This window comes from Diabrotica virgifera, chromosome 9, assembly GCF_917563875.1.
Source record: "Diabrotica virgifera virgifera chromosome 9, PGI_DIABVI_V3a".
Lineage (NCBI taxonomy): Eukaryota > Metazoa > Arthropoda > Insecta > Coleoptera > Chrysomelidae > Diabrotica > Diabrotica virgifera.
This window is the reverse complement of record NC_065451.1, coordinates 213,661,120-213,676,070: the sequence shown is the minus strand read 5'-3', so window position 1 is coordinate 213,676,070 and position 14,951 is coordinate 213,661,120. Positions and strand designations below refer to the sequence as shown.

General features: G+C 30.9%; 1 protein-coding gene across 2 annotated transcripts in view; it reads right to left on the bottom strand.

The window, feature by feature from the left end:
* LOC114337362 (ATP-binding cassette sub-family G member 5) overlaps nt 1-14,951 on the bottom strand; it is a 117,808-nt gene that overhangs the window by 10,463 nt on the left and 92,394 nt on the right. For both annotated transcript variants that reach the window (XM_050662527.1, XM_050662526.1), the window contains exons 4-6: nt 13,651-13,795; nt 9,156-9,428; nt 8,540-8,759 (exon numbers count right to left, since the gene is read on the bottom strand). In XM_050662527.1, coding sequence (XP_050518484.1) covers nt 8,540-8,759; nt 9,156-9,428; nt 13,651-13,795 — 638 coding nt within the window. The remainder of the gene's footprint in view (nt 1-8,539; nt 8,760-9,155; nt 9,429-13,650; nt 13,796-14,951) is intronic.

The following is a 14,951-nucleotide window of genomic DNA, read 5'->3' as shown; positions in this document are numbered from 1 at the left end:
GGTGTCGTCACTTCGCTTTGAATGACACTCTCTCTATGTCAATATATAGGGTGAGGCAGATAACTGGCCTATTAGAAATATCTCAAGAACTACAGGCAACAGAATCATGAAAATTGGAATAAAGGGGTTTTGAAGGATGATCTATTAAATGAAAATATTTTCATCTCTTTGCAACTTCCGGTTATACCGGATATAATTTCGTATTCCGGTTATAATTTCGTTTTTTTAAATGGGACACCCTGTATATTTTTACATTTTTTGATTCTCTTCGATGTTTTCTTTCTTAAAATATAAGGTTTTGTAATATTATACAGGGTATTTTAAAAGATAATTACGTTTTTTTTATTAATTTCGTAGCAACATTCACACCCTGTAGAATTGTAGTAGTTTGACATCTAAAACTCTACTTACGTTCAAATAATTTTTTATATACTCTGCTATTGTTAAGAATCATTAGTATAGCTAAATTTTTAATTTTAGTATATAGGGTTGGTCGAAACTCGGAATGAGTATTTTCTGAGTTTTCTCAAATGGAACACCCTGTATTTTTGTATTGTAGTGAAATGATATTTTATAGTACTTTTTTATTTCTTAAGCATTCCCTATACCTAACTGCTTTAATTTGTGAGTTATTGGTGATTCAAGCTAAACATTAATTGCAACAAAAAATACGTAAAATTTTATTAGGTTGGCTGTGAAAATACCCAATCCCAAATAATTTTTCAGAAATAAATACATATTAATCCAGACTGGTCCTTAAAATTACCAATAATGGTTTAGCTATCGAAATACCTACTTAGTTGAGATTGTTGGTGCGATTAACAATTAAGCACAAATTAAAGCAGTTAGGTATAGGGAATGCTTAAGAAATAAAAAAGTACCACAAAATATCATTTCATTACAATACTAAAATACAGGGTGTTCCTTTTAAGAAAACTTAGAAAATACTCATTCCGAGTTTCGACCAACCCTGTATACTAAAATTAAAAATTTAGCTGTACTAATGATTCTTAACAATAGTAGAGTATATTAGAAATCATTTGAACGTAAGTAGAGTTTTAGATGTCAAACTACTACAATTCTACAGGGTGTTAATTTTGCTACGAAATTAATAAAAAAACGTAATTATCTTTTAAAATACCCTGTATACTATTACAAAACCTCATATTTTAAAAAAGAAGACATCGAAGAGAATCAAAAAATGTAAAAATATACAGGGTGTCCCATTTAAAAAAACGAAGTTATAAGCAACTTCCGGTATTACCGGAAGTTGCAAAGAGATGAAAATATTTTCATTTAATAGATCATCCTTCAAAAACCCTTTATTCCAATTTTCATGATTCTGTTGCCTTTAGTTCTCGAGATATTTCTAATAGGCCCTTTATTTGCCTCACCCTGTATACCTCTATGACAAATACCTAGGAACCTGGATTTCAGAGAAAAATGATCAAACAACAGAAATAAGGACAGGATAGAAATAGCAAGAAATGCGTTTGTAAAAATAAAAACAATTCTTTGCAACAAAGACCTTAGCTTAGAACTAAGAGTAAGAGTTTTGCGATGCTACGTGTTCTCGATATAGTGCAGTCATTCAAGCGTATAATAGGTTTTACCTCCGAAATTTTTTACTATGAACCGATTTACACAAGAATTTGGAATTAGGCTTATCTTACCCTTAACTTCAAAAGTGATATTGACCCGAACTCCGTTTTTTATTTTTAAGGGGTGAAAACAACCCCTTAATGGAAAAATTGACATTGAGCAATTTTATCGCCAGAAAACGTGTTTAATAATAAAGAGTGACATTGTGAAGTGTTTTCTAACACAATAACCTCATGTTAAACTCACATCCCCTTGAAAACCGTACAACCCTTGCAAACAACCCCTAAATCGAAAAAATTTACAAAAAATTAATTAAGTATGACATAAAAAGATTTAAATATAGAGTAAAGATATTTTACGTTCTCTATCTTAATTATTATATTAATAACCCCCTTTCAACCCTTAAAAACAACTCCTAAATAGAAAAAATTTACAAAAAATTAATTTGGTTTGACAGGAAGACTTAAATATAGAATAAATCTACGTTCTCTATCTTAATTATTTAATTGTTAACCCCTTTCAACCCTTAAAATCAACCCCTCGATTAAAAATTGTATAAAAAATTTCTTTTGATAAAATAAAAAGGATTTAAATATCGTTCCACGTTCTCGAAAAAGCTATGCTGGACAATCATATGCTCAAGTTTTTTAACCCTTAAAACTACCCCTAAATTAAAACATTGAATATGTATGATTTAGTTTTTGGGCCATAACTACTTCAATTTTGAAGCTATCACAACTTATAAAACAACCATTTTGAAGGTAATTAAAAGAGCTTCAACTTTTTTCGTTATAATATGTAGTGAAACACCTTTTACTTTGAAACGGTGATGGGTCAAAGGGCTCGAGAGAGACTGTGGTTGCGCTACCGCGCGATCTTTAATCAATCATATCTTCGTCAATTTTTGTGTGATAGGAAAAACAAATAAACCAAAATTTTTGTCAAAAAAAAACTATTTTTTGATTATTACACTTTTTTACGTATCTTTGTAAGGATAAAGGAAAGTGGTTTTTTTTAAATTCGAAATATTTTTGTTCTTAAAATCGTGATTTTTTTAAAAAATTTGTGTTCCAAAGCAGCGAAACTGCTAGAATTCATCAAACTCTTTATATTAAAGTTGATTCTAGACGGAATATGATTAATTTTAATTTTGGTGGAAATGGCACTTATGAAATCCATTGATTAAAAAAAAAACATTACTCTGTTTCTCTTTTTTTCATTACAGCTCACTTATTTTACGTACAAAAGACTTTTAACAGTGCTCATTTTAAAGATTATAATATATTAAGCACTATAAAATCCTTTCTCATCAGCATGCATACAATTTATTCGCTCTCCGCTAGAAGGCATTGAATACATCGATTAAATTTCACACAAAATAAAAAACGGCTTTGATCTTCAATATATCGCTTAATATTTCCCTTAGAACACTCTTTAAAAAACTACTTTGTTCATTTTTTACTTGCTACAATTTTGTTCAGTATAATATTATCGTTAAAATGCATATTTTTGGAGATATTTCCAAAAAACTGTTGAAAATCGTGAGAAAATTCCGAATTTTCAATTGCCAATAACTTGAACTATTGGGTTTTTGAAAAAACTTTATACAACATTTTTTGCTTAAAATTAGGTCTTCTATCGATATCTGAGATTATTTTGAAAAAAAAATTTCCACCACCGAAAAGGGGTGGCAACCACCACCAGGGTGAAAACGGAGTTCGAGTCAATATCACTTTTGAAGCTAAGGGTAGGATAAGCCTAATTCCAAAATTTCATGTAAATCGGTTATTTGAAACGTGGTGTTACAGAAAGATGCTTAGAATAGCATGGATACAGAAGAAAACAAACACATAAGTATTGCGAGAAATGGGTAAATAAACACAATAAAAATAAGAAAGTTACAATATTTGGTACACGTAATGAGGGGAAAGCCATATAAAATGCTAAGATTGATTATACAGGCAAAGATAAGAGGCGGAAGGTGTAAAGGAAGACGGAGAGTGTCGTGGTTGAAGAATTTAAGGGACTGGTTTAAATGAAGTTGAATAGAACACTTCACAGCAACGGTAGATAGAGTAAAGATAGTGATGATGATATCCAACCTACGATTAGGAGACGGCACTTAAAAAAGAAGAAGTAGAAATATAACAAAAAAAAGAATGTGTGTGTACTTTGTACGCACGTAAGAAGTTATACTTCTATTATATGATTTCAACGAAATTAATATACTTTAAACAGTCTATTTATATTTTATTTAAATATTAAACTAATTTTAATACTTACTACTCCTCAAAAATTTTTATTAAAACAGTGCCAAGAATTAAAATAATAAAAGAATAAAACACACACAAACAAACACATTGAAAAAGGCCACAAATGATTTCTGAACAATGTAGGAAATTTTTTAACTAAATACGTATTTTCTGAAAAAAAAATTATATAATAAACTTACAATCATAAAATGTATAAAAAAAAATAAAAGTTTCCATTGGGGTTCGAACCCGCTTATCAGTGCAGTTAGTATTGAAATTAATTCACCTTAAACTTTAACCCACGGAGACCATGTGTTATCATGTGCGAATATCCACTAACTAAACGGATTAAACTTTTGATGGTTCTGAATTTAACCAAATTATTTTGATTTTGAATTGAAATTATTTAGAATTGAAAGAAATATTAGAATACAACAAAACAGAGTAAGAAAACAATATATTAGGTGAATATTGATAGAAATTTTGATGGTAATCAAATTATGTAAATCAAAGCATTATATTCTATTTTAGTAGGTTTTTTTTAAATTTTCCAAATAGGTAGGTCCTACCTATGAAATTTTTTATTAGGATAATGAAACATTTTCAATAATTATTACGTACCTGTCGCTTTTAAAAACTATTTAAAAAGTCACTACAATATTATAAACTTGCATTTTTCTCTGCCATCACAACAATAAAAACTAATATACACAACATTAATTTGTTTATCCAAAATCTCCATATTGAATAATTATTATTGACAGATGATTTTAACACCCAATCAGATCCCGTATAACGTTTATACCAAACTGTCTGTGTGCGCATGCGCGCAGAATTATGAAATTTTACTCTCAATCGCGCCTAAAGAAGTATAACTTCAAAAAAAATAAAATTAACATAATATGTCCCTGTAAGTTTTATCCATATGGAAAACTTTTTGAAGTTATACTTCTTTACCGGCGATAGAGGGTGATTTTTTTATATGTTAAAACCTATCAGCCCGGCGCATGCGCATTATAACTTTGTTCTGATTGGATGTTCAAATGACATGTCAAAAATTATCCGATATGGCAGCTGTGGTTTGGAGGTAAAGGTAAAGGTAAACAAATGTATAATATATTAGTTTTATTGTTGTGAGGACAGAAACAAAAAAGTTTATAATATTGTAGTGACTTTTAAATAGTTTTTAAAAGCAATAGGTACGTAATAATTGTTAATGTATCATGGGTATAAACCTACCTATTTGATCTGCCAAAATACGTAGTATGTAATACTTTTATTTATATAATTTGATTACCATCAAAATTTCTATCAATATTCACCTAATATATTGTTTTTTTACTCTATGTTTTGTTGTATTTTTTCAATTCTAAATCATTTCAATTCAAAATTAAAATAATTTGATCAATTTTCAAAATATCAAAATATCACAAGTTTAATCCGTTTAGTTAGTCGATCTTCGTAAATAATGACACATAGTGTCCGTGGCTAAGCGGAGAAGGCGAATGAATTCCAATACCAACCGCTCTTATCAGCGCTGGTTCGAGTCCCAATAGAAATTTTCTGTTTTGTTTTTTTTAAATACATTTTATGATTGTAAGTATATTTATTATATAATTGTATTTTCAGAAAATACGTATTTAGTTAAAAATTTTCGACAATTAATGTTCAGACATCATTTGTGGCTTGTTTAATGTGTTTGTGTGTGTTTTATTCTTTTATTATTTTAATTTTTGGCACTGTTCTAATAAAAATGTTTGAGAAGTAGTAAGTATAAATTAGTTTAATATTTAAACAAAATATAAATAAAAAGTATATTAATTTCGTTTAAATCATATAATAGAAGTATAACTTCTTACGTGCGTACAAAGTACATACACATTCTATTTTTATTATTAATTTTACGCAAAAAAGTTATTCTTCATAAAAAGATCTGCATGGTCCAAAACCTAAGATTTATCCATCAAATATCAAATTTTTTGAATATTATACGAGGTATGTCAAAAAGTTTGAATTTCACTCAAGAGTAAAGTAGCTTTATTTTTCACAATATTGAAAATTGCTATTATGAAAAGTTGTTTGGAATTAAAAACTATATTCTAATATGCAATTACATCCTTCTAATTAAAAAATTTTTTTTGAAAAATTATGGATAACTAACAATATTTTCAGTTATTTCAATTCTGATAACTTTTTTATTATTAATTTTACGAAAAAAAGTGATTCTTAATAAAAAGTTCTGGATGGTCTAAAACCTAAAATACAACCATCTTAAATCAAATTTTATCAATTTTATAGGAGGTATGTAAAAAAGATAAATTTAGATCAAAAGTAAAGTACCTTTATAGTTCAGAATATTTCAATTAACAGGATGTAATTACATACTGAAAAATAGTTTTTAATTCTAAATAACTTTTCATAATAAAAATTTTCGATATTGTAAAAAATAAACGTATTTTACTCTTGAGCGAAATTCATATTTTTTGACATACCTCGTATAAAATTGATAAAATTTGACATAAGATGGTTGTATTTTAGGTTTTAGACCATGCATAACTTTTTATTAAGAATCACTTTTTTCGTAAAATTAATAATAAAAGAGTTATCTGAATTCAAATAACTGAAAATAATGTTATCCATAATTTTTCAAAAAAAAATTTTTTCAATTAGAAAGATGTAATTGCATACTAGAATATAGTTTTTAATTCCAAACAACTTTTTATAATAGCAATTTTCAATATTGTGAAAAATAAAGCTACTTTACTCTTGAGTGAAATTCAAACTTTTTGACATACCTCGTATAATATTCAAAAAATTTGATATTTGATGGTTGAATCTTAGGTTTTAGACTATGCAGAGCTTTTTATGAAGAATAACTTTTTTTCGTAAAATCAAGATGATAACTTTTTTTCGTAATAACTCAGGAAGTTTTATAAACGATAAAAAAGATGTGTCAAATGCTTTCGGCTTATTCTTTACATCATTTTCAAAAAATGCATTAAATGCCAAATATGGGGATTAACAATCTAAAAACTATACGGCTTTAAATATTGACCAAACATTCTACTTTTATCCTATTATAGACTACAGCGATGTTGCTGAGGCTGTTTCATCCTTTAAAAAAATGTAAATTCAGTGGGTATTGATTGCATTTCCACAAAGCTAGTTAAACATATGAGCGTATACATTATTCAACTGATTTAACTGATTAAATAAATAAATTTGTGGAGATGGGTATTTTTCCCACTGATTTAAAAGTTGGTATAGTTTCCCCATTATTTAAAAAAGGAAACAAAACTGTGTTAAATAATTCATGGATTCGACCGTTACTTGATGGAAGTTCATTTTATCTAACAATAAAACACTGAAAACGTTTGTTTTCCATACTTCCACAAAATTTATTACAACTATGTGACTACAGCTGTTTCGGCAGAGTGCCTTTCTCAAGTGATTTAGATTACTATGGGTTTGTCTTTTTAAAGTCTTTAACTGAAGAGGTTGAGGAGTGGGGAGCTGTTTGTCTCGAGTTGGTCATTCAGAATTATATCTGTATTTTTCAGTTTAATAATTTCCATAGATTCTAATAAAGATAGTTTAAGGCCTTTATTTTGAATATGCAGAATTTGAAACTGTTCATTAAAAGAATGATTATGATCTCGAAGGTGAAGTGCGTATGTTGAAGTGTTTGTTTTTCTACTGTTGAAAGCCCTTTTGTGTTCTGCTATCCGTTTGTCAACGGTTCTGCCAGTTTGACCGATGTAAGGTTTCGGGCAGTCACCACAAGTTGGTTTGTAAACACCACTCTGCAGTTGTTTTCTCTTTCGGCTCTTATTGTTCCTAATATATTTGCTTAAGTTGTTGTTAGTTCTGAAAGCTGGTGTTATTCCTTTCTTTTTTATGTATCTGGCTATTTTTGTTGTTATCTTGTCAGTATATGTGATAGAGAAGAAGGTACTGGGTTCTTTCTGTGGTGGTGGATAGACTTTTAAACCAAGAACTCCATAAGAGAGCCCTGAAATTAGGGAAAGCCCTATCCACCACCAAAGAAAGAACCCAGTACCTTCTGCTCTATCACATATACTGGCAAGATAACAACAAAAATAGCCAGATACATAAAAAACAAAGGAATAACACCATATTTCAGAACTAACAACAACTTAAGTAAATATAATTAAGAACAATAAAAGCCGAAAGAGAAAACAACTACAGAGTGGTGTTTACAAACTAACTTGTGGTGACTGTCCGAAAACTTACATCGGTCAAACTGGCAGAACCTTTGACAAACGGCTAGCAGAACACAAAAGGGCTTTCAACAATAGAAAAACAGACAATTTTCTACATACGCACTTCACCGTCTAAATCATAATCATTCTTTTAATGAACAGTTTCAAATTCTGAATATTCAAAATAAAGGCCTTAAGCTATCTTTATTAGAATCTATGGAAATTAATAAATTGAAAAATACAGATATAATTCTGAATGACCAACTCGAGACAAACAGTTCCCCACTCCTCAACCTCTTCAGTTAAAGACTTTAAAAAGAAAATCCCATAGTAATCTAAATTACTTGAGAAAGGCACCCTGTCGAAACAGCTGTAGTCACATAGTTGTAATAAATTTTGTGGAAGTATAGAAAACAAACGTTTTCAGTGTTTTATTGTTAGATAATATATCATTATACTAACACGTAAATCGTCCACCCAGTTGAAAACCTTCCAGGTCTTCCATGCATGAATGGAACCTTCTCGTGTTGTCCATGCTCGTGGTTCGGATTGGGCGAGATCATGCTTGGACTTTTCTGGAAAATAACTCCTTCGTTTTTAAACTTCTCCACTAATGCTGCTATTTGGTAATTGCTTTCTACGAATCGTTCTCTGGATCTTCTGTCCACTGTAGAGAGACAAACTAGAAAGAAAAACAAGAAAGGTCTAAGAAAAATATGTTTGCTTTGATCGAAGGATCTATAGACATAATTTTCATCAATACAGTCACAAAGGATCTCTAGATCTTCTTCTTCGTGCCCCATGTTCTTTCAGAACCTTGGTTACCATCATAGCTATCTTAATTTTAGTCACTGCCACTCTAAATAGCATGCTTGTATCTTGTATCAATACCATATCAATCTCGCAAGTTCTTCAACCATGAAGTCTTTCTTCGTCGTGACATACCTTTAAAAAAGTTTTCAATAAATGGCTTAACAAACTGATGGTTCTATAATTAGCACAGGTTTTTGCTGTTGTGTTCTTAGGTAGAGCCCTAGATAACTTAACTTATATCTGTTGTATTCTAAAGCATACTTACGATAGTACATCAAAGGATTTTCCAGTTGTGGACAAGGAAAGCCAATAACGTTGAAGTACTCGAGCATTTGCTTGGTACCTCCAGTGTAGACGACATCTCCAAGACACAAGTACAACACCCGATCCAAGAACGGGAAAACATCAGATCTAGGCTTCTCCATCGTCAAGATTATAGCAGTTCCATACTTTTTAGCTGCATTTGAAAGTATTGAAATTATTAGGTATGTGTTTAGTGGGTCCAGATCCCAGGTGGGTTCGTCTAGTAATAGTACCACTAAAATGGGAAAGAGAATTGTATAAATCAAACACTGTCTACAAACATTTTCCGAAGCGCACAGCAACAAATCCAGGTCTATTCTACTTCCATTTAAGGTAGACTTCCGCACCAAGCGATCGAGACAGGAGACCGCGACAGGCTACAGATAGGTCGCGATTAGACGATAGTTGGTCGCTGGTCTCGGTCGCGGGCTGCAGAACTACCCTGATATAATTGCATTGAGAGCAGTCGTGGGGAGACCTCGCCTATCTGTCGCCTGTCGCGGCCTCCTGTCTCGGTCGCTTGGTGCGGAAGTCTACCTTTAGAATGATTCTACTCAGCGGAGAATGCCTACCAAAGTTGCAGCGATGAAATTTAATTGAAAAATTTTGGGATGTTCTAGTAACTCTAGAGGGAACATTAAAGTCAATTAGAGACAGTAAATCATTGCAATTAATTTTTGAATTCAGTATTTTATGAAGAAACAAAACATCAGCATACATCCGTCTGGAAGATAGCCTAGGAAGGTTTAATTTATTTCTAATTTCTGAGTAGGAATGGTCACTTAAAGGTTTGTGTAATTTAAAACTTACGTACCTAATGAATTTATTTTGGACTTTTTCAAGCTTGGCTATATGGACTTCATAAGTGGGTGACCAAACAACTGAGCAATACTCAAGAACAGATCTAACTAGGGAAATGTAAATCAGTCTGATGGAATTAATGTTATGCAAACATCTAGAAGTTCTAATAATGAAGCCTAACATTTTAAATGCCTGGTTATTCACATAATCAAAATGAGCGCAAAAATTTAGTTTGGAATCTAATTGAACACCTAGATCTCTTACAGTTGATACAGCCTTCAGTGGTTCTTCAGCTAATTTGTAATTATAAAAGAGGTTGTTAATTCTTCTACAGAAACTAATAAAGTGACATTTTCCAACATTAATGCTCATTTGGTTCCAATTGCACCATGCCATAATTTTGTTAATATCATCTTGAAGTTTTTCACAATCTGAGACGGATTCGATAATTCTATAGATTTTTAAATCATCAGCAAATAGCAGAAATTTAGAGTTAATTTGAGATTTAATGTCATTAACAAATATATTAAAAAGGAAAGGCCCTAAGTGGCTTCCTTGTGGAACACCAGATGTTACGTAAATTTCACTAGATTGAAAGTGTTTAATTTTAACAAGTTGTATTCTGCTAGTTAGGTAACTACATAACCAGTTATACAGATTGCCCGTAAATCCAATAGCTTCAAGCTTGTTACACAACAATTTATGATTCAAAGTGTCAAAAGCTTTGGAGAAATCTGTATAAATAGCATCCACCTGTAGTCTCCTTTCCAAAGCATCAGATATATATTGCGTGAAAAGTAAAAGATTTGTAGAAGTTGATCTACCTGAAAGAAAACCATGTTGCTCTTCAATTAGTACATTGCATAAAGGTGTTTTAATAGAGTCGCATATTATACTCTCTAGAATTTTAGGAATAGAAGAAAGAATGCTTATTGGTCTGTAGTTAGCTATATTGCTCCTGTCACCTGATTTATGAATAGGAACAATAAAACTAGATTTCCACAAACTTGGACAGATACCTGAATCAAGTGAATGAGAAAACAGAAAATATAAGGGACGGGTTAAAGTACATCTACAATTTTTTAATAGTATGGGTGGAATTCCATCTGGTCCAGAGCCTTTAAAAATGTCTAAATTGGCTAATTTTTCAAATATGATTTCAATAGATACATTACAAGAATTTAGACTCACTGTTTTTTCATATTCTAAGGTGGCTGTATTAAATCATCATTTACTCTGTAAATATTTTGAAAGCATTGCGCAAAATTATTAACAATATCCGCACCATTATTAAGCGCTGTGTTTCCAAAAAACATAGTGTTTGATAGACCATTATTTTTGCGTTTGCTGTTAACAAACTTCCAAAAGTGCTTTACGTTTGAACTAATTCTAGATTCAGTTTGACTTATATAAATATCATGACATGACCTGCTTAATTCTTTGCATTTGGTTCTCAAGGAAGAGAAAAGTAGATAATCGTCCCAAGAATTTTGTTTATATATCTTATGAGCAATTTTTTTCCTAAATATTAATGATTTTAGGTCATTAGTCATCCAACGAGGAAATTTGGGATTTTTTAATCTTACACGTGGTATTGAACAATGGATGCCAAACTGCAATATGGAGTAGAACAGTTCCGTGGCCTCGTTAATATCACTGCAAATACCTAAAACATTCTCCCAGGAGATACTAGCAAGATACATATTAAGAGCAACATAGTCTCCTCTCCTAAAATTGAAGGCAAAACTATCATATTGAAGCTCAGGCATATTATCTTTAATAGCTAAAGAAATAGATAACGCAGGATGATAACGATCACAAGGCAATAAATAATCATTAGCAATTTCAACTGTTACATTTTCATTATCATTAGCAAAAACCAGGTCAAGTAAAACTCCGTTACAATTTGTGATGTGATTAAGCTGAAATAGGTTATAAAATGCAAAAGTATCAACTAAAGTATCAGTAGCAGTGTTACTATTATTACTAAAGACACCTCTTTTATCATGGTACCATTCGCTATTTGGCAGATTGTAGTCTCCTGTTAGAATGAACTTGTGTTCAGGAAAATTGTTACAGACAGATTCTATACTGATACAATGATTCTCATAGGATATTAAGGCTGAATTAGGAGGAAGATAAACTCTACCAAATATATAACATTCATTCAGAGTGCAAACTTCAACAAACAGTTCCTCCAACTGAACATGTGGTAACAGAATAGACCTCGATGAATAACATTTTTTAACTGCAATAAGGACACCCCCTCCAATTACTTTATCACTAGTTAATGGAGAGCGGTCCTTTCAATATATATTAAAATCTAAAAGTCCCAATTCGCCATTACTGATACCATCACAAAACCACAACTCAGTAAATATAAGCACATCATAGTCAGTTGTAGCAGCACTTTCTTCAAGAGCAGTAAGCTTGGTTCTAATTCCTCTAACATTCTGATAATACACTGTTAGTTCATCAGACACAATGTGGGAGGAAATATAGCAACATAATTAAATATATGATAAAAGTAGTAGCAGATGACACTAGCAACATGATCAAGAAACAACAAAAGCCGTTGTTCGATGATTAATGTAAATACAAAATAGAAAAACGCAACAAGCCACGATTAAAAACGAAGAACAAATAAAAAGTTAGACGAATTATATAAGAAGCCTAATATATTTAGAGTAGTAAAATCAGAAATACTTAGATGGTTAGGATATGTCCAAAGAATGACTACTGGAATGCTAAAAATCTTCATACAGAAGTAAAAAACTTCATTTGTACAATGGTATAAAAAGTTTATTAAAAACTATTAAAAGTCATCCAAAAGGATCTGCAAAACGTTTTCGATCTAGATCAGATCATCTTCAGTGCGTTCTGCCTAGTACATGGAACTAGCAACCTTATTAAAATGGTAACATCGAGAAATATGGTTTACATGATAATTCTATAATATTTATAGCGACTCCAAGTCGATGTTAAAGGATTAATTTATGTGTTAGGAGTGCTCAAAGGGCAACACGGTTCCCTGCTCGATAAAAAAATCGTAGTTCTTGCCAGTTCAATGGACACAGACCAACCATTGAACTGGCAAGAACCACGATTTTTTTATCGAGCAGGGAACCATGTTGCCCTTTGAGCACTCCTAACACATAAATTAATCCTTTAACATCGACTTGGAGTCGCTATAAATATTATAGAATTATCATGTAAACCATATTTCTCGATGTTACCATTTTCATAAGGTTGCTAGTTCCATGTACTAGGCAGAACGCACTGAAGATGATCTGATCTAGATCGAAAACGTTATGCAGATCCTTTTGGATGACTTTTAATAGTTTTTAATAAACTTTTTATACCATTGTACAAATGAAGTTTTTTACTTCTGGATGAGCTCTTTAACTATGGTATACAGCCAGCTACTGTGTATTTTCCCATTGATTTTGCTAAAAATCTTGTTAATCGCTGCAATAGGTGGTAAAAAGAGAAAATGAAGGCCTGGGATTAAATGGAGTCATCAAAACAATGACTCGTAAGTAATGTAAGCAATTCAAAAGAAAAAGCGAAGAACAAACAGCAACGGAAGAAGATTGTAAACCTAGACATGAGCCTGATTTTATCCAATTATTTTATTTTATATGGTATATATTTACCTGGGTTTTTGATTAGTTGGACACCAATCATCAGTCTTCTGTATTCACTTTTTGTCAAATCTTCAACGCATTTTTTAGCGACTTGTGACAATGCTAAATCTGCTATCACTTGCTTTACTTTAGACATTTTTAAATAGCCAGTGAACTAAAATAAAATAAAGAGTTATATAACGAAAGAAAAAATAAAAAAAATGATACGTAAGAATAATCGAAAGAAAAGTTACATTATAAAAACATAGCAGAAGCTACAATAAACAATCAAGGGTATATAAGGTTCTCGAACGCCTAATTGAAGCATATAAACCGGGAGATATTAACAGAAGTTCAACCACGATTTTCTAAGTCCTGCCCTTTACAATACTGGAAGGTTAGAGAAGGTACTTACAATTTGTGGAAAAATCCACGGGTTTCCTGTGACATTTTCCTGTGAACATTAGATTTTCCATGAAAAAAAAAATTGGGAGTTGCGAGGAATTTTTAAGTCCTGCCATATCCATAGAATAACAGGATACTATCTATTTTATGAAGAAAATTTTTTGGGCAGGACGGTTGCAAAAGGACTAAGGGAGTATACAGATATACAAACATGTAATGAAAATAATGAAATTTTCATAATTTTCTAAGTCCTGCCAACTTAATAAAATAATCATATTTATTTCAAAATGACCAAAAAAAATGTTGGCATGACGTCACCTAATGTTTAACTGCACTTGTTTCTTGGAAAATTCTGTATAAAATTTTCACTCTGGTTCCGTGATTTTCTAAGTCATAAAATAAATTTTGCTATAAAATAAATAATTTCAGTAGACATTATTCAAAATGGCAGGATGTTTAGTTACACCTTTTTTACTATATATAGTTAAAAAGTTTGTAAGAAAATTCGTGGAAAATTACACGATTTTCTAAGTCATGCCATTTCATACATATCTCAAGAAGGTTAATAAAAATCTATTTTCAAAGAGGCAGGATGGTTATATAGTTGTTTCGTATAAAAAAATTAAATTGTGTGTCTATAAAATTATTTCAGGGTGTTATACAAACATATTCATATCACCACAATTTTCTAAGTCGTACCATGTCGAGTATGCTTAAAAACACTAATCTAAAACCGTTTACAACTTGGCAGGATAACCGCAAAGATGAATAATACAAAAAATTAATTTGTATATCATTAAAACAATCGTATCCTATTAAATATTATTTTCTTGAATAATGTCTCGGAATTTTTACACACTTTTCAAATCTAATAGCAAACTGTAACATCTTTATTTTAAGTGATTAGATCATATTTTTATCTAAGT